General features: G+C 39.4%; 1 protein-coding gene across 3 annotated transcripts; it reads right to left on the bottom strand.

Moving 5' to 3' along the window:
• Positions 1–231: 231 nt before the first annotated feature.
• suds3 (SDS3 homolog, SIN3A corepressor complex component) lies at positions 232–18,628 on the bottom strand. 3 transcript variants are annotated; one of them, XM_034692200.1, is made up of 13 exons: positions 18,389–18,628; positions 13,804–13,873; positions 13,624–13,679; positions 11,713–11,784; positions 9,833–9,852; positions 9,596–9,752; positions 9,250–9,345; positions 8,320–8,381; positions 8,199–8,220; positions 6,299–6,346; positions 5,792–5,897; positions 3,334–3,418; positions 232–1,081 (listed from the first exon to the last, which is right to left on the bottom strand). In XM_034692200.1, the coding sequence occupies exons 1-13, from the start codon at positions 18,498–18,500 to the stop codon at positions 983–985; spliced, it is 1,005 nt and encodes a 334-aa protein (XP_034548091.1). In that variant the 5' UTR covers positions 18,501–18,628; the 3' UTR covers positions 232–982. The 3 variants fall into 3 exon arrangements, with proteins under 3 accessions (XP_034548091.1, XP_034548093.1, XP_034548092.1); XM_034692202.1 differs by lacking the exon at positions 18,389–18,628 and adding an exon at positions 17,652–17,969; XM_034692201.1 differs by lacking the exon at positions 6,299–6,346.
• Positions 18,629–20,139: the final 1,511 nt, after the last annotated feature.

A 20,139-nucleotide genomic window follows, 5' to 3' on the forward strand; every position in this document is an offset into this window, starting at 1 on the left:
TGGTACATGCATCAAAAGGGAACATTTATGTTTAATATTGTACCTGATTCCATCACAAATAAAAAAAATGAGCCTTTTGCTCAACACCCTTTGTACCTGAAACTGTTTGCATGAAATGTCTGAGCATGATGAGTCAAAAACTCTTTACAGTCTTGATTTAACACAGCCAGTTATGACTAGTTTCGTCATTGTGTCTCTTATATGTGTGAAAGAAATAAACTTTTCCAAGCATTTATTAAAACAAAGAAAATATTTTAATAAAATGAAACAGGGTACAAATCAACTTAACGCTCCACATGCAAATACAGTTGAACTTCCGATCAGTCACATATGGAGAGGAGCACATAAAACAGCAAAATCCTCAAAATACACTCTTTTCCAAACAAAAAAAAATTCACACATAGGACTTTTGAACAAATCAAGAGGACAAACCATCAGTACAGCAAGCGGCCTCCGTTTCTTTCTGACAGTGCAAAGTGGCAGGAAACTTTTTCAGTGGCAGGGTTAATGAAGTACAGCCACACCTGCAGCTAACTCTCATCTGTTTTCTTACCAGTGAGTCAGTTTGAAGACAGTTTTCTGAGAGTCAACGTGGAGCTGTTCAAGAAAAAATAACTTAATGATAAATGTAAATAAGACTGCATGGTGGAGAAAGACTTGTTTTGACAGTCTGAGACAAAGAATCAAAGCTGGCTCTATTATTACCCCTAACTGCCTTCACACACACGCCACATAGTGACAAATAATACGGGAAAGCAGTTGTAGTTGATTTATGTGGGGAAAGTGATTAAATCTGATGAGTGTGTTTGTGTGTTTGTTTTTGAGGAGGAGCGATGTGTATGATGAAGAATAAGAGGCCCTGTGTCAAACTCAACTTAGGAGCACCGAATATAGAAACAGGGAATGAACAAGGTGGATGGATGGATGGATGGATGGATAAATGAACAGATGGAGGTTGGGTGGAGAGGGGCGGGGTAATGTTTCACGCAGCCGACCGTCGGCGGATGACAAACGCTCCCCTCTGCAGCTGTCCCAGGTAAATCCTCATCTTTGTACTGTCGCTCGTCTTCCTCACCCAAATCTGGAGGTAAAAAAAACACACAGATACAATCGCTCAGTGAGGACGCTTTGATGATAAGAGAGGAGATGGGATCCAATATTTCTGTCCTGATTCTGGTTCTCATCAGGTACCACAAAAAAATGTAGACTACCATGTGTGGTTTGGATATGATCAGTGTTGTGGCTTTGGGTTAAATCTTGTGAAATAAACACTAAAATATACCATACACACATATTTATTTTATTATCTGGTTGGACAATCAGTCTCATAAAAATACATAGGAATACATAATAATTTGGTTTTATGAAGGTTTTTATGACACATCTCCCTCTCCCTCTTCATGAGCTGTCAGTGACGTAAGTTGTCCAGCAGGGGGCAACCTTCACCAGTGCCACACAATTCATGCATGCTTCACATGTTGCTGTTCAACAAGTGGGAAGTTCCATTATAACAGACTTCTAATTTGCCAGCGTTGACTAATATTTCATACTCTGCTAGCATCATGCAGGTGTGCTGCTATTTCATGTGATAAACTAAATAAAATACTAATTTAAAGCTTTGATGCTGTTATTGAGAGAGGGAAGTGGACTGAGTTGGAAAGAGGGGTGATGTAGGGAAAAGGGCTGAGGGTCTGGATTGACACACGGCGTCATTAAGCAAAACCTGCTACTAGGCTACTGTAATACAGAGGCAGAGACGACTTTAATTTGTATTATTTTATTTTTAATATATGTGGATATTTTCATTATTTATTTAGTTAAAATTTTGATCTTATCATCCTATTATTTTTACAGATTAACTCTCAGAGTTTAATATTTTATTCTGTTTCCCTTTGCTGTATTTACCTTTAGTGTAGCGTCTTAGCTCATTTTACTGGTTTGATTATTTAGCATTCTATTATCTTTTTAATTTATCTTATTTTGGTGAGCTTAATTTCCCATCTTAAGTTTTAACATCTTATTTTTCCTCCAGTGTTTCCTTATTAATATCTCATGATTATTATTATTATTATATTATTATTATTATTATTATTATTATTATTATTATTATTATTATTATATGTTTGTTATAATTATAATTATTGTAATTATTATTATTGTTATTATTATTATAATATGTGTATTATTAGTAGTATTATTATATGTTTATAATAATAATAATAATAATAATAATAATAATGATATAATAATACTACTAATAATACACATATAATAATAATAATTATTATTATTATAATTAAAACAAACATATAATAATACTACTAATAATACACATATTATAATAATAATAATTATTATTATAATTATAACAAACATATAATAATACTATATATATATATATGTATGTATATATGTGTATATGTGTATATATGTGTATATATATGTGTATATATATGTATATATATGTATATATAATATTTATTTTTTTCACATGTATATATATTTTAATCTCTCAGTTTTATTGATATTTTTAACCTTCATTTTATTTTCAACAAGTATCCTTACCTTTTTAAATGTATTTATTTTCACTATTTATGGTCTTAAAGTTAATTTGATGCTTTAAGTTATTTCAATTACATATATTTTTATTATTGTTAATATGCATTACTCTCTATTTTAAAATCCATTTTTGTTTTTTAATATGTCTTGCCATTATTTTATTTCTGCTTCTTTCTTGTTTTCAATCACTGTACAGCACTTTGGGTTGCATTTGATTTGTATGAAAGGTGTTGTATAAATAAAGCTTGATTGATTGATTGATTGATATTGGTATTGAAGCAAATTGAAAAATAAAGCAGGCAGAAGTTGTGGTCATTGCTGAAACATGCCCCTCAAACTGACAATAGCTAATTCCCTGAAGCTGCTGGGTGCAGTTTGCATGTATGCTTTAGCAAATGTAACTCAGACAGGACAGAGTAGTGCATTCATTTGGAAACCATTTTCAGCTGCTGCTGCTTTAAAACACATGTGGTGCTGTGGTGAGATTTAACAGCAGCATGTTGGTATTTCTGGTATCAAGTCAAAATAAATTACAGTGTTTGTTTGTGGAAATGAAAGAAGACGTTTTCCAGTGTAGCTGTGACGATCACCCTGATGTGTTTTTAATGTCTTATTGGACAGAAACGCAGACGCTCAGCACCGAGGAATAAAAACAGATTGAAGTTAAGCTGCAGAGAAAAGACTTGTTTAGAAAAATCAATCACCGACAGACAAATTTCAACAGCCTTGCATCTGGAGCTCCGGCAACAAGACTGAGAGGGAATTGAAGCTCACCTCATTGGTCCCCACTGAGCTGATGACACAGCTAATCTTTGTGTTGTCCTTAGACTCCAGGTAGATGGCCTGGCTCTTGTGGTACCTGTCAGCGACAAAAACAACATTAATTCAGCATTCAAGGTGAGCGCTAAGGGACGGGCGTAAGTGCAGACAGGAGAGGCGTTTATTATCTATAATTTCAACAGGCTGAATAAAGCACATTCCTCCTGAGATGGCACTAAATAGATAATTGGAGAGGAAAGTCAAAACAAAAAGTCTGTAATTTTTATTTGATGGCTGCAAACTGTCGGAGGACAAAGCCGACCCAGGAAGCGGCTGACGGGAAAAGCATTTGATCATTAAAGGCCAGCTGAAGTATAATGACGCATGTGTCTCTGCAGCTCTTTGTGAAGGCTTCCCATTGGTGGAGTCCTCTTCAGGGGAGATAAATGAGACTTTGCCTTGGTGGAAAAGCACTCATACGTCTCATAGTTTGCTCCTCTTAACTTTCTTTGTCCATAACAGCAGAACTCTCTTTAGTTTAACCCCTCTCCTCATGACCTTATGTCTTTTTCTAAACTCTGCTCTCAAACAGAAGGACGTCACGTCTGGTCAAGGATTTTTATTCTCTTTATCTCTGTGTCACAGCAGAATGAAGCTACAGTTTTAATGCAGCCACTCTCTCTGAATATGTTTTTTTTAATAGTGGCTTCAAGCACCAGCACTGCTCAGTGGCTACTAAGAATTATCTGTGTCTACAGCTCAGACGAAAAACAGACATCCATCAGAGGGGTTTTAAAATGTCTACTTAAAACCACCACACAGCTTCGAAATCAGAGACAATGTTGCCATCTAGTGGTCAGATGAGCTGTGGTCAAGCTTGGTGAACACTCAGAGGACTGTGAGTTCAGGAAGGACCTGAAAACACACCATCTCTCAATTTTTTCGCTCACCTGTGAGTCGTTTTTAGGACAGGTGGTCAGTGATGGAGACAAGTCAGAATATAAATGATTGTTTGAATTCAAATTTGTGAAGAGTAAGAGAAGAGGGTACTCAGCAGAGAGGGATGGGATTCAAGATATAATTGTTGATTTATTTTAGTGGTTAATTATTTTATGTTCATTAATTTATGTTACATTAAATATATCAGTGTGACGGAGCGGCAGTGCTCACAAGGACACACATACACACACTGGTGCAACACACACACACACGCACCAAACTTTCCCTCTCCGCCAGTTATTATTTTAATCAAATTTAATTTAACCTTTATTTTATCAGGGTAAGTCAATAGAGAACCAATTCTCATTCACAATAAAGACCTGAGGTTTGAAATGAGGAAACAGAGCGTTCCATTTCCACTCAGTAAATAGCCGGCTGTGGCGGGTGGAAGGTGCCACACTGCAAAAAGCCAGCCTTCAAAAACAAGAAGAAATATACTAAAATTGGGGGAATGTTACTTAAACTAAGCAAAATTATCTGCCAACAGAACAAGAAAATTTGGCTTGTCAAGACTTTCCAAAACAAGTAAAAATATCTAACCTCAATGAACCCAGAAATACCTTAAAGGTGACATATCGTGCTTTTTTCATCAATATATATTGGTCTAAGAGGTCCCCAAAACATGTCTTTAAAGTTTATGCTCAAAAAAACACTTTAAAATCAGATTTTGGCATGTCTGAAAAGCCCTCTTCTTTAGCCCTCCTCAGAACACTCTGTTTTCTCTCTGACCACGCCCCCTCAGGAAGTGGATGTGGCCTCGGCTCTCCAGCACGTTGATCTAATGTTTACATGTTGGCTGAATATACACGGCTGCTCACAGACCGGCGTTACTTCAACCCTCTGAATCTGATCCAGAATCTGATCCTGACGGAGAGGGGCCTGCAGCAGGACCTTTCTGAACCATTGGTCACAGTGTTTCTTGTTGTTTTATTTATCAGTATGTAGACGTGTGTCTTGGTTCACAGCGACGAACATGTAGCTATGTGGCTATGCTAACTAGCGCTGGATAACGCTAGAATGACAGTTGTAAGTACTAACAGCAGCCATATTTATTTGTGTTTTTAACTTTCACTATGATAATGTTTTGGTGAGGACCGGTTTTGAATCAGTCACGATTATATGGTCGCAAGTCAGCGGCGCTCGTGCATGTGAGCGGGGGGGGGGGGGGGGGGCGTCGTTTTGGAGGAGCTCTGAGGGAGGAGGGGAGGGGTTAGACAGAGTCATGAGGAAATGCTACATTCAAATTCATGCTAGTTTTCCGAGACTGCCAACCCCAGCTTTAAATGAATCCCTTATAAAGACACTGAGGTGGGCCTTATTTGCTATACCTGCGTTCAGTCTTCTTTGCTGTATTTATCTTCTTGACTTGATTTTGTTGAGTCATTTTTGCAGTGTGGTAAGTTTAAATGCTACACATAAAAAGCTATCTAAATAAAATCCATTAAAAAAAAAACAACAACAACAAAAGCCTCACCATCTTTTGTCGTAGTAAAGTTTCCCCTCCTCGATGCGGGCCTCGTAACGCTGTGAGGGACTCTCCATGGGAGCAGCGGGGACGTGCTCTGGAGACGACGGGGACACTGAAGAGAGCAAACACTGCATCAGTTTCACAACGTTAGACTCACGTACAAATAATCTTACGCTTCAATATCATTCAAAAGTTATGAATTATCCCTATCATCAATGATGTGTACTGACAGATGTGCGTATTCACTCTCGTAGTCATGCTCGTTTTGTTTCTGGAGATAATGTCTGTTATGAATATTGATTGATTGACAAAAAAAATCCCTGCCCTTGAATATCTGTGTAACATGAAAATACATTCAGCAGCTGCTTAGCTTAGCTTAGCAGCAACACTGACACAGGTAACAAATTCTGCAGACTAGATCCTAAACAGTCATGTTTATTTCATCCACACAAAAACATTAATGTCAAGCAGCACAATGTTGTGTCATAAGCGGGGAGTTATGTGTTTGCCTACTTTTAAATAAGGAGACGTCTTGAAGTTTCTCCTGCTTTCCTGGAAACCCTGAGTTGACAGCAAGAGCAGTTCTGTGTAAGACTTTGGTGTTTGTTTGGAAAATGAATGACCAATTCTTTCGGCATGCTTGATTACAGAACCAGTCAAAAGTTCGGACACACCTTCTCATTCAATGTTTCTATTCATTTGAATTATTTTCAACATCGTAGATTAACACTGAAGACATCAAAACTATGAAATAATGAGGATTACAACAGTAGTCAAACAGGGCTATCCTTTATGATTAAAACATAGACTGTATGAATAAAGGACGTAGTATCCATGACGTCACCCATCTGTTTCTGAAGAGCTGTTTTGAAGCCTATCGTTGGCGGCAGCCATATTGGAAATGTTGAACTCAACATAACTGCTGTCGAGCCAGTGTGACGTAAAGAGGCGGGCTTTGAGCCTCCTCGCCAACAGCTACAGTGTTCCTGCCTGTCAATCAAGTCAGCTGTGCCTCTGATAATAGAAAACTTGTAATCTTAATATCTTTGAAATTGCTGTTATATAACAATTCAACCCGTAGAGTGTGTGCCGATCGATAAATGAGCTATCCAGACTAAACTCTTCGGCACTTCCGGTGCCAGCCTCAAGCGGACACTCGATGAACTGCAGTCTATAACACGTGCGCATGGTCCTGCTTGATGCTAACCCTACCTCTGAACAACACAACTGATGGTCAAACACATTAAGAAGGCAATTTAACTCTTGACAAGGCTCACATTATCATTCAAAACCATTCAAAGAGACCACTTCATGAAGCAGACTGAGAGAACACTAAGAGTGTGCAAAGCTGTCATGAAGGAAAAAGGGGGCTACTTTACAGAATCTAAAATATAAAACATATTCTGCTTTGTTTAACACTTTTTTTGTTCATTAAATAATTCCATATATGTTCTTTCAGAGTTTTGATGTCTTCAGTATTAATCTACTATCTTGAAATAAACAAAGAAGTTGTGTCCTAACTTTGACTGGTACTGTTAACACTTACACTACCAATCAAAAGTTTGGAAACACCTTCTCATTCAAGGGTTTGTATTTATTTTAATTATTTGAAACACTGTAGATTAATACTGAAGACATCAAAACTATGAAAGAACATATATGGAATTATTGAATGAACAAAAAAGTGTTAAACAAAGCCGAATATGTTGTATATTTCAGATTCTGTAAAGTAGCCCCCTTTTTCCTTCATGACAGCTTTGCACACTCTTGGTATTCTCTCAGTCTGCTTCATGAAGTGGTCTCCTGGAATGGTTTCTAATGAACATGAGCCTTGTCAAGAGTTCATTTGTAGAATGACTTGCCTTCTTAATGTGTTTGAGACCATCAGTTGTGTTGTTCAGAGGTAGGGTTAGTACACAATGGATAGCCCTATTTGACTACTGTTGTAATCCAGATTATGGCAAAACCGGATTATTTCATAGTTTTGATGTCTTCAGTATTATTCTACAATGTTGAAAATAATTAAAATATATAAAAACCATTGAATGAGGGGTGTCCAAACTTTTGACTGGTAGTGTAAATTACTAATATATCTCACTCCACAAGCCATGTTTTGGATTCCTAACATCCCGCACAATGTAAAAGCTCTTTATAATCCTTGATGTAATATTTTATCAGAATGCAAGTGAAGTCAATTTAAACATAAAGGGTCCAGAATTTTTGGCCCAGTACAGCTAGCCTCCTGTCCTTTCTTTTTGCAAGCTTTGTGTTTTGAGTGCACACAGCCAAGTCCTCTTTCTCATCTGACTCAGCAAAAAAAAAAAAAGGAATTAGGTTTATTTCCCTCATTAATTCAACTCATCGTGGACAACACAATTAGAAAATGTTGATAAGAGATATTAAAACGTCATACCTGGTCGTTTTGGTGACTTAAGCTGCAAAAGAGGAAACATGAAAATTAAAAGTCATACTTCCAAAATTCAGATTCAGCAGAAACATGTGCAATTTGAAGACATTAATAGTAGACTTGTTACCTTATTAAGTGTTCTTAGATCCTCCATTATCTGATCATCTGTTAGCAAATAATTTAGCTGAGGTTTGAAGAGTCAAGGAAGGTTTTTTTTATAATAGATTCCAGTTGAGCTGTAAAATCTATCCCAGGGATAAACAATAACAACATAAAACAATGTACCCACACCAGGTGTGCAATCATCTACCAGTCAGGGTCTGGGAGGCAGACACCCTCTCTACTTTTAAGATTAGGCTTAAAACTTTCCTTTGTGATAAAGCTTATAGTTAGAGCTGACTCAGTCTCTGACCAGATCTTAGTTCTGCTGCTACAGGCTTAGACTGCCGGGGGAACTGACGCACTGACACACTGGGATCCTATCTCACCCCTCTCCCCTATCACTTACTTTAACTCTGCCTGTCCCATTACACTTACTAACGACAGACCTTTCTGGAGTCCCTGAGCTCCCTTGTCTCGTGGGTTCCTCTGAGCTGCCGTAGTTGGACTTTCCAGACTCCAGCTGCTACAGCTACTGCTATCTGTCTCATCAATATCCTCTTTCTCTCTCTTCATCTCCCTCTATCCCTCTCTCCAACACGGTCTCAGGTCTTAGGCAGATGTCTGTCTAACATGAGTCTGGTCCTGCTGGAGGTTTCTGCCTGTTAAAAGGATGTTTTTCCTTGCCGCTGTAACTAGCTAAATACTGCAAGGTGCAATGCTCATGGTGCATTAAGGTGGGGTAGGACTGAGTCTTATCCTGTCTTGGTGTTGGGTCTCTGTTCATAATTTGACATAGAGTGGTCTAGACCTGCTCTGTTTTTAAAAGAGTCTTGAGATAGCCTTTGATGTGATTCAGCGCTATACAAATAAAGATGGATTGGTTGATTGACCAGGTTCATCAGAGGTGACGGTTAACCCTAGTCTTCAGAGGCCCAAGAGGCTACGTAAAGGATATCTGGTGCTGGTTTTCTCCGTTTGTCGGGTATAGGGACTGGATCATTTGGCCGTCTCCTCAGCTTCCGAGTCATGATAGGTTTTACTTCCATTGAATCTGTGTGGGAAATAAATAAAGATAAACTGAGCTTTGACAGTCGACTTCAAACAAACAGTAAATTCAGAAAAGACTGAGAGGAACATGTTAAATTTGCTGTTTTAGAGGAGTCTTGCTGTAGTCAGAAAACTTGATATTAAAATGTGAGAAGAGAAAACTCTCACTTCAACCCACATACTTTCTTTAACCTAATTTCTTTCTCTTCTGCTTGGCAAATCCCTGATTAATAATCCTGTTCTGGCTGCCTTACCGCCTGTCAGCTCCATTGTTAATTTCTCGTTCTCGATCATCTTCTTCTTCTCCTCCAGCTCTGCGATTAAGTTTTCCTTCAGTTCAACCTTTTTATCGTCAAACTCCTTCACCGCCGCCTTCTTCTCCTTGATATAGTTTCTCTCCACCTGCTCCGTCTGCACAAAGTCGAGAGAAAGATATGTTTATCTTGAAATACAAAACGTAAGCAGGATTCAGAGAGATTATTTATACTCACCTCAAGCTGGAGAAAGAGATCTGTGAAGGGAGAGAAGATGAAAGTCTGGTCAGTTCGAGTTGCAAATACTGCTTTAAGAAAATGTCTATGAATCTGAAAACACAGAGGTGTGGTGATGAAGAATACACTTTTTATTCTTTTAACATTTCAGTGTGATTGTGTCATCAATCATCATGAATGCAACTACTGTCCTCCAGAGACTGTGAGTGACTTTTCCTTGCAGTGCATTCTGTCATAACCAACATAATCATTTTAAAGGTGACATATTACGCTCTTTTTTCATATTGGTCTAAGAGGTCCCCAAAACATATCTTTAAAGTTTATGCTTGAAAAAACACTTTGAAATCAGATTTTGGCATGCCTGAAAAACACTCTTCTTCAGCCCTGCTCAGAACAGTCTGTTTTCTCTCTGACCACGCCCCCTCATGAAGTGGATGTGCCTCGGCTGTCCAGCACGTTGATCTAATGTTTACATGTTGGCTGAATATACACGGCTGCTCACAGACCCGCGTTACTTCAACCCTCTGAATCTGATCCAGAATCTGCTCCTGACGGAGAGGCGCCTGCAGCAGGACCTTTCTGAACGATTGGTCACAGATTTAGTCTTTCTTGTTGTTTTATTTGTCAGTATGTAGACGTGTCTTGGTACACAGCTACGGACATGTAGCTATGTGGCTATGCTAACTAGCGCTAGCACTTATCCATGATAAATAAAAAACATCCACCAGATCTTCAAATCTGCAGACGTGGGGAGTAAAACCGACCTCTGCCAGAAAGGCAGCAGGACCTTTTTGAAGGATTGGTCACAGATTTAGTGTTTCTTGTTGTTTTATTTGTCAGTATGTCGACGTGTATCTTAGTAAACAGCTACGAACATGTAGCTATGTGGCTATGCTAACTAGCGATAGCCATGACAGATAAAAATCCCCCCCTAGATCTTCAAATCTGCAGACGTGGGGAGTAAAACTGACCTTTGTGTTTATTAAGACAGCCTACAACTAGCATGCCTCCCTCCTAAGCTCCTTGTTAGCACACGTGTGCAGGGAATGAAAAACAGAGGAGGGGTTGAGTTGTATTTTATACAGTCTATGGGCTGAACAAGCTCCAAGCTTCCGTTAAAGACCAGATATTGTTGTGACATAACAAAAACATGGAAAACTGAAACGGCTGGTTTCAGCACACATTAACAGAAAGGTGGAGAAATCAGAACAGGGTCAGAATGGATCTTTTTCATTCTCGGGGGGTTTGTAGACATACCAGGGACACTCATTTCAGGTAGAGAACCATTAAAAAGTCCATTTTGCATGATATGTCACCTTTAAAATAAATACATAAGACTTTGGAAACACAGCCAGGATGAGAAGTCTACCCTCTCTATCCAAATCAGACAGAGTGTGGATACTAGCTACTCACCCTCTTTGTTTTTACTGCAACCCAGTTACAAACTGAAATGAACTGATGACACAGCAAAACAGCCGGCCCAAATTTCCAACATGCAAAAAATATTTTAGATTACTGCTGATATGACAAGCTGTGAGACATAAAAACAGCCTTCAAATGATAAACCTGTTCAATCAGGGAATTAAAGTTCTAATAGAGAAGTGTCCACACAGCAATACTCCAGACTATCATTTATCAACTTTGCTATTCCTACTCGGGGAAAGAGAAAAGTATAAGATAATGAGATCCCACTCGAGTTGCAGTATTACTGGGATCCTGTTGGCTGCTATATTTTTGCATTAAAGGGTTTGTATAGTACACTAGCATGGCTATCACTTCTCTTATGCTATCTGCTATCTTTGCAAATTTAAATAATCCACGCCAAATGCAGCAGAAGCAAAGCAGAGAAGTGTCCTCGTTTGAATAGTGGCTCAACTTGCCAGCATTTCGGAGCCTCTCTTTGTACTGCTGGTCCAGCTTCTTCATCCTCTTCTGATACTCTTGTAGGGTGCCTAAAAGGAGGAAACACCAGACATAACTGTTAATGATGGTATTAGGTTTTTATTTTACCTAATATCTTCCCTCAGGCCATATCCCCCATGACTCAAGACTCCTCATATCACATACATGTGCAATCATTTGATTTACGGTGCAATACCTCAATAACCACATGCAATATTGTAATTAATCCATAATGTAATTTATTATTATATTTATCTGCTAAAGTGTGCACTCTGGCTGAGGTAAATTTATGTATTTATGTCTTTAAATAGTACTTTCATACTTCTTTGTGCAGAAAGTATGAAACTTTGAAGTTAAATATGTGGTTTTTTTATTTATTGTCCCAATTAGGGATGTAAACAATCAATCAACTATCAATTAATTGATTGTTAAGAACTTACTTTAACACATTTTTTTGATGGATTTTATATCATGTGAAACAAACATCATGTGGTCTCAAATTTGGTTCAGCTATCAGGGAGGTGTTTTAAGTTTGAAGCATGTTTCATGTGAATCAGCTGACTAAAGGAGATGCTCAGCTGGGGGCTGCGGCTGAGTGATAGGTCTCCACGAGCGCTTTTTTTCTCCGTCGCCGAACTGATTGTGACCCGGTTGTGCTCCCGGCTGACACCTGACCGTGTACACATGTTTATTTTTCTCAATAAGAACGAGTAGACAGAAAACTGGACACTGTGAGTCTGAAATATGTTTCTGTTCTGTTCCCTTGTTGAAGTCTGAGCCTTCACTTTGATGACTGTATGTCCAAGGAGATTATGAGCCTGCTCCACATGTTGATATTCAGCGTGTTTAACATTTTCAACACCTTAATATGATCCATAGATATTCAATACTGTCAGTTATATGAATTGTGTTGTGAAGGAAAGTTTGATTCAGGGGAAAAAACACATTTGGCATTGTTTTTGACATAGAAAATGTTTCCATTTTTTGAATGATTAATCGATAATAGATCGTTAACATTTCCAAAGATCACTCACGGAAGATACTTGAAATTTACATCCATAGTCCCTTTCGACTTGTTGTTAAGTACTGGTGTTCCAATCATCACGTCAAATTCCTTGTTTGTGAGCTCACTTGTAAATAAAGCTTTCTTGATTCTTGATTCTTTTCAAAGCATGACTCATGTTTGTGTAGTGATAGAGAACTTTAGTTCTTGACTCTGATACAAACAGTTTCCACACAACACATTCCCAGTGTGACAAGACCTACTCTCATCATCCACCCACAGTTCAGAGTAGATCAGACTGACACTGCGCCTACGTTTGGATTAACACAGATCTCTCAACATGTCAGTCACTGTCAGCCTGTGAACTTAAAGCTATAACTCGTGCTAAAGTACCCAAAAACAGCCCACCCAGCTGCTTGGGCACAGTCTATTTCATGGGTAGACTTCACGGTTGAATATGAGCAGGTCATGGTGGGTTATGTTTGTTGTCAGTTACAGCTGTGCTCATAAGTTTACATACACTGGCAGAATTTGTGATTTTTTTTTTGGCCATTTTTCAGAGAATATGAAAGATAAGAGAAAAACTTTTTTATCACTCATGGTTAGTGGTTGGGTGAAGCAAAATTTTTATCAAACAACTGTGTTTACTCTTTTTATATCATAAAGACAACATAAACTACCCACGAAACCATAAATTGTACAACAACTGTATCATCCTTGTTTTCTTGGCTGTCTCTGAAACAGCCCTTTACTTCCTGATGATGTCATCTCTAACTATGAAGTCAGTTTTTGTCTTTGTCCTCCAAAAACCTCAAATACAAATGAATATCATGATCAAACAGATCCTTTCCCTGCAGTCGATATCAAAAGGAAGGAGAGTGGTTACCTTCTTGCAACTGCTGCAACTGTCTTTTCAGGGAGGCCAGTTTGTCTTGGTACATTCTGCAATGAAACAAAAAACCAGAGCTTAAAATATCACATCAGGGCACACGTTCAAAATGTTCACCTTCAAATGAGTTTTATCAAGGTCAAAACAGCCGATTCACGGGTTGGCACAAACACTTACTGCTCTTTGATTTCAACATAGTCATCCTCGTCGTGCTTGGCAAGGTCTGTCTCACTGGCATCTTCTGTGTCTGAAAAAAAAAAAAAGAGTGCATGACATGAGAGGGGATCAAGTCACATCTGAGAACTACTTCTCAGCTATTAATAAGGAGGGAGTGAGCAAACACAAAACATATGATGATCTTAATATTCTGCTTTTATTGTGTATGCTTTCACAAATATTGTTTAGAAAGTTTTGCCTCAGTAAGGAATGAAAAGACATTTTGTTACAAGACCTTTATCCTACAGGTTGAAGATCGAAAACACAGGGATGCACAGATCCTTCTTTTTAGGTCCCGGTACCGATACCGAGACCTGGGCTTTGGTATCAGCCGATACTGATACTAGCCGATCCGATCCTGGTATTGATTTAACAATCTCTATTCCTTAATGTGAGGATAGAATCGTGTTTTGGCAACTTCAGGCTTTTCTGACTTCATGATGAACTGTACCTGGGTTCCAAATGCTGAACCAGAGGCTGGAATCCCTTAATTTCAAGGATCAGGACCAATTAAATCCAGTAACCTGTCAGTTTTTTCAAACTTTGAATCCATTAATAGGAGGTTTCTTCCTTCTAAGCTACAGCTGATGTAAACTTCTTGCTTTGGGCTCCCATTATATTTTTCAGCGCTATTGCCATCCGTCGAAACATTACCGCTGCACATGCTGCAAGTTTCCGGTGGAGTTGTTAGCAAAAGAAGCATGACATGCACCTAAACTGCAGAGCCTCTGTAGTTATCCTCCATCATGCTCCACCGGGCAAAAATGCACAGACAGGCCACTGCTGATGATGTAGGAGACACACATGGCTGTTGTAAACACAGAAAAGCATAGAACTGAGATTAATAGATCTGCCATATGGATCGGCACTATATATATCGGCCCCTTGTCACCAATATCGGATCTAGCTTTTTGAGTCCGATCTAGCCGATATCCGATACCAGGGTCTAGTGGTGCAACGGATCATCGTTGATCCGTGATCCGTACAGATGCCTCTCCACGGTTCGGCACGGACGTGGTCCGCGGATCGGTTGATGAAAAAAGTTGCGCGTGTTCACGTGATGACCGCATGTTCAATCCACACTCACTCGTTAAGCGCAGCGGTAGTCATGGCAAGTGAAGGAGCAGAGGAAATTGAAAAAACCTCCTGCATCTCTTAAGTCACATGTATGGGAGCATTTTGTGTTTCCCTGTGAAATACAGTGAATGCTGAATGTGCTTGAGCCACGTTATGAAATTCCGTTGCGCACCCACAACACCAGAGGCCGTCAATATGCGGCCCACGGGCCACACCCGGCCGCCTATATGTGGTCCCCGAACTGTTATTCCTTCGCTCTGTGTTTTGGTCGGGTCACCCCGTGTTTACCGGGACTTGTCTCCATGTGTACGATACGCAGACAGGCTGTTACTGGGTCACTTAGAGTCCACTGCTGCAAGTGCAATTTTTAACTTTCACTTTCGTTTATGGAGCAGTTCACATGTTGGCACTTTGCCAGCTGTAGGACCCTAGAATAAAACGTGTGTTCCAAGTTTGCAGCTCAAAGAAAAGTGGACGGTGAAAATCAGCGATTGAAAGAAGAATGGAGTGAAACTTTTGGAGTTCCTTTGCTCCTTCACTTGCCATGCCATGAAATGCAGTGAATGAGGCAGGACTGGGCCCACAGATAGGGTGCTTTGCACATGCAGTACATTTTGAGTTGAATGTTGTTTTTATTTAATGGGCAAAGTTTTTTACAAAATAAATAGAGGGACAAAGTTATATTTGTCTTGTCTTCTTTTTTTTTTTGCTGATCCGAAAAATAATCCGATCCGTGACTCAAAACCGTGATCCGATCCGAACCATGAGTTTTTTTGATCCGTTGAACCCCTACCAGGATCGGACTGGTGCATCCCTAAAACAAGCTTTGTTCTCTGGATAAAAAGATATACATGGTCTCATTATCACGACAAAGAAGTGGAAATCTTGAGATAACAAGCTTTGTTTTCTAGAGATAACCACAAAATTAACTGGCTATCTCGAAAAGTCTGAGAAAATAAAATGTATTCAGTCATGTCCTTTTAGGGCTTCCGTACTAACTTCCTAAACCAATCTCTTTATGCATCATTGTAACTGGCACTAGAAGTTTAAATCAGGGAAATTTAATGTTAACATATTATGGTCAGGAAGGCAGGCGGTGACAAGGATCCTAAACCACCATCTGAGAATTCCTGGCTACAAGACCTAATGTCCTTCCTTTATTTAGAGAAAATTAAGTATAGTTCTAGAGGTTGTTCAGATCATTTTTAAAAAAGACCTGGGGTCCTTTTCTGTCATTTGTAAATTCTATTCCCTCTCTTGAGGACTAATGTGGTGTATGTCTCGTGGGCCAAGTTGTGGAAACTCATTTCAAGATTTTGTTTGTAAGAAATAAGTAAGAAAAATATTTACTTTATCTATTTAATTATGTATTTATTAGTAGTATTTCTTGTTTTTGTTGCTGTTTGTTTTGTGTATCATATCTTCTTTCTGATTCGTGAGTCCTTCCTGCTTTCTTATTTTTAAAATAACATTTCAAAACACATTGGATTGGACTCTAGTGGTTGTCATTGTCTGATGTGCTCTTGTTTGTCTGTAAAAATATAAAACTGGGTAACATGCACTTTTTGAATGATGTATACAACAGAAAACCCTAATAAAAATATATTTTTAAAAAAATAAGGCAGTGCCATTTCTTACACTGGGTCTTTTTCACAATAAAGAATGAATTCAGAAGTCAAGATGGCTAATGGCTAGAGCTCTGGGTTTGCTTGTTTGCAACCTTTATAATGTCCTTTGATAGCTTTGCATTTACAGCTTGATATATCCTTTACTTATCTCACTAGGGTGTCCGTTTCTGAAATGTGTCCGTGTGTTTTTAGCTCATAAAGTTTGTAAAGTGACAGGATATTCCTGTTTGCTAAGTGTTACTTTTCTTCTGCTCTTTTTAAGGACATTCACCAAACAGTGATGTCATCTTTTGAGCAAATCTCATGTGACTCTTGTAATTCTTGTGTGACTTCATGAGCAGCCTGCAGTCTCATCCTGGGATTACTCCAGCACACGTTTGCTTCACAATTTGAGACTTTGCCTTTGAGAGTGTGCATTTGTAAAATATGGAAAAAGCATTGAAGTTTTTGAAAGCCTTCCTGCACATTGTAGTCAGACAGACAGCAGTGTGTGGGTGGATCAAAGGACGTGCGTGGCACTGGGAAGGTAATGGTGAACACCCTGCTTGGGAATGCCCTCCTGTTAGTTAGATTGGGGAAACCAGGGAACATCCAAGTTTGCCATGAAGGATCATGTCTGCTACACTTGTCTCGACATCAGATAAAAAAAAAGTTCAGCTAAAGCTTGGAGGTGAATTCTGAGTGAACAACACAACGATCGAGAGATAGGTATGAGTTATTATAAGCTTTTGCCGCATGGTGAGATTAATCTGTCTCCAGCTCTGTCTCCACACACACAGCTAACATGTCCACGCTAATGTGGCAAACTTGTGCGCACCAAGTTGATCCGCACCAAGTTGATCCGCACCGGCTGTCCTGAGTCAGGTTCGTCAGCTTTTACCTTCCAAAACCCGGAGACAAGGCCCGGTGTTACTGAGCTGAATCAGCAGCTTTCATTTTCGGGTTAGCATTCACACGCTAGCTGAAGTTAGCTCAGCACCACAGTGTTTAAAGAGTAACCCGACAGCAGCTAGTGTAGTTAAACACACACAAGGACGGTCTCTGGAGGGGACAGAAACAAGCCCATCTGCTCGCTTAGAAGTCAATGTCATGAAACTAGCCCACCTGGTAGTGCTGTCATCGCCTTGTTCTCCTCTTCTCTTTCTTTTCTTTCACTGCAATCCGTCCTGTCTCACCGAATAGTGTGAAGAGGGCAGAGCAGTGGACACAACACGCAGGGTTTCTGCTGCTGCTGCCAGCCGACCTGCTGTCAGTGCGTGGCTTGTTTTAGCTAGCTACTCTCCGTGCAGTGGTTTAAAATGTAACAGCCCGGTGTTAAAGTCCACGTAATGTGTAATTAAGTTTCGTTTTTAATGATACACCTCACATTAAAACCAGTATGTCAAGTTGTGTCGTTAAAGCTGATTTATTGCATCCTAACACTATGCTAGCTAGATTGTTAGCGTGTAAACACATCCGCTTTAGGTAATATTCTCCTTAATGGTTGACTCTGTAATTAAAAGCACTGGAAACAAATACCAAGTGTAGCTGCATCACCTGCTGCTGAAATGTTCAAGCAACACTTCAGAAGCAGTGGTTGCATTACTGTTAGCAAACTTCTTGTGGAGCTAGCTAATTACATGTGCTAGATGTTGCATTAGACTATCGAAATCAAGCGATTTGTTTGTGCTCTTTAGAAGTACAGTCCACATTGTAAAATAAAGCTGCACCACCATTAATTTTTAATCTATAAACGCTGCTGTTGAGGAGTAGTTATATCTACGTGATATTCGCGCGTTTCCGTTTCTGTCCCAACAATTAGACAGAGCCGAAGAGCTTCTGCTCAGTTCCTTTAACCTTACCTTCTTCTGAGTCTCTCCCTCTGAAACTCCGATCATCGTCGTCCTCCACGCTGTCGAGCTCTTCCTCATCGTTGTAATAATCCACCATGGGTGATAGTAAAGTCGATGCCATTTGTTTCGCTCGGAAAATGTAAACAAACACAACATAAACAATCGATTTGTGTTTTGCACCCTCGCTTGGAACAGCGCCTACAACTGGCAGGACCTCCGACCACCAAGCTGTCCAAAGACATGCCGGGGTAAAATGTTTTGCATTATATACACATAATATAAAATTAAACGTAATTAATTCTCATTGTTGTGGAAAGTTTTGAGTAATACTTGACATAAAATGTAGCAGTTGGATTTCACCACGTTTTTGGAGATGCTTTGAAAACTGAAGACACATTTACGCAGGCATATTTTGCGGACTGTTGGGGTTGCCAGGGCTCTATTTTTGCTCCCAGTTTGTTCAAGATTCAAGATTCAAGAAAGCTTTATTGCCAAGTGAGCTCGCACACAAGGAATTTGACGTGGTGATTGGAACACTGGTACTTAACAACAAGGCAGTAAGGACACAACAAGATAGTCAGGACACAACAAGACAGTTAGGACACAACAAGACAGTAAGGACACAACAAGACAGTTAGATAGTTAGGACACAACAAGACGGTAAGGACACAACAAGACAGTAAGGACACAACAAGACAGTAAGGACACAACAAGACAGTAAGGACACAACAAGACAGTAAGGACACAACAAGATAGTCAGGACACAACAAGACAGTAAGGACACAACAAGACAGTAAGGACACAACAAGACAGTTAGATAGTTAGGACACAACAAGACAGTAAGGGCACATCAAGACAGTAAGAACACAACAAGACAGTAGGACACAAAAAGACAGTGAGGACACAACAAGACAGTTAGGACACGACAAGACAGTAAGAACACAACAAGACAGTTAGGACACAACAAGACAGTAAGGACACAACAAGACAGTAAGGGCACAACAAGACAGTAAGAACACAACAAGACAGTAAGGACACAACAAGACAGTTAGGACACAACAATACAGTAAGTACACAACAAGACAGTTAGGACACAACAAGACAGTAAGAACCCAACAAGACAGTTAGGACACAACAAGACAGTAAGGACACAACAAGACAGTAAGGGCACAACAAGACAGTAGGACACAAAAAGACAGTGAGGACACAACAAGACAGTAAGGACACAACAAGACAGTAAGGACACAAGACAGTAAGGACACAACAAGACAGTAAGAACACAACAAGACAGTTAGGACACAACAAGACAGTAAGGACACAACAAGACAGGTAGGACGCAACAAGACAGTTATGACACAACAAGACAGTAAGGACACAACAAGACAGTTAGGACACAACAAGACAGTAAGGACACAACAAGACAGGTAGGACGCAACAAGACAGTTATGACACAACAAGACAGTAAGGACACAACAAGACAGTTAGGACGCAACAAGACAGTTAGGACACAACAAGACAGTAAGGACACAACAAGACAGTTAGGACACAACGAGACAGTTAGGACGCAACAAGACAGTTAGGACACAACAAGACAGTAAGGACACAACAAGACAGTAAGGACACAACAAGACAGTTAGGACACAACAAGACAGTAAGGGCACATCAAGACAGTAAGAACACAACAAGACATTGAGGACACAACAAGACAGTTAGGACACAACGAGACAGTAAGGGCACATCAAGACAGTAAGGACACAACA

Source organism: Notolabrus celidotus, chromosome 9, assembly GCF_009762535.1.
Source record: "Notolabrus celidotus isolate fNotCel1 chromosome 9, fNotCel1.pri, whole genome shotgun sequence".
NCBI classification, from domain to species: domain Eukaryota; kingdom Metazoa; phylum Chordata; class Actinopteri; order Labriformes; family Labridae; genus Notolabrus; species Notolabrus celidotus.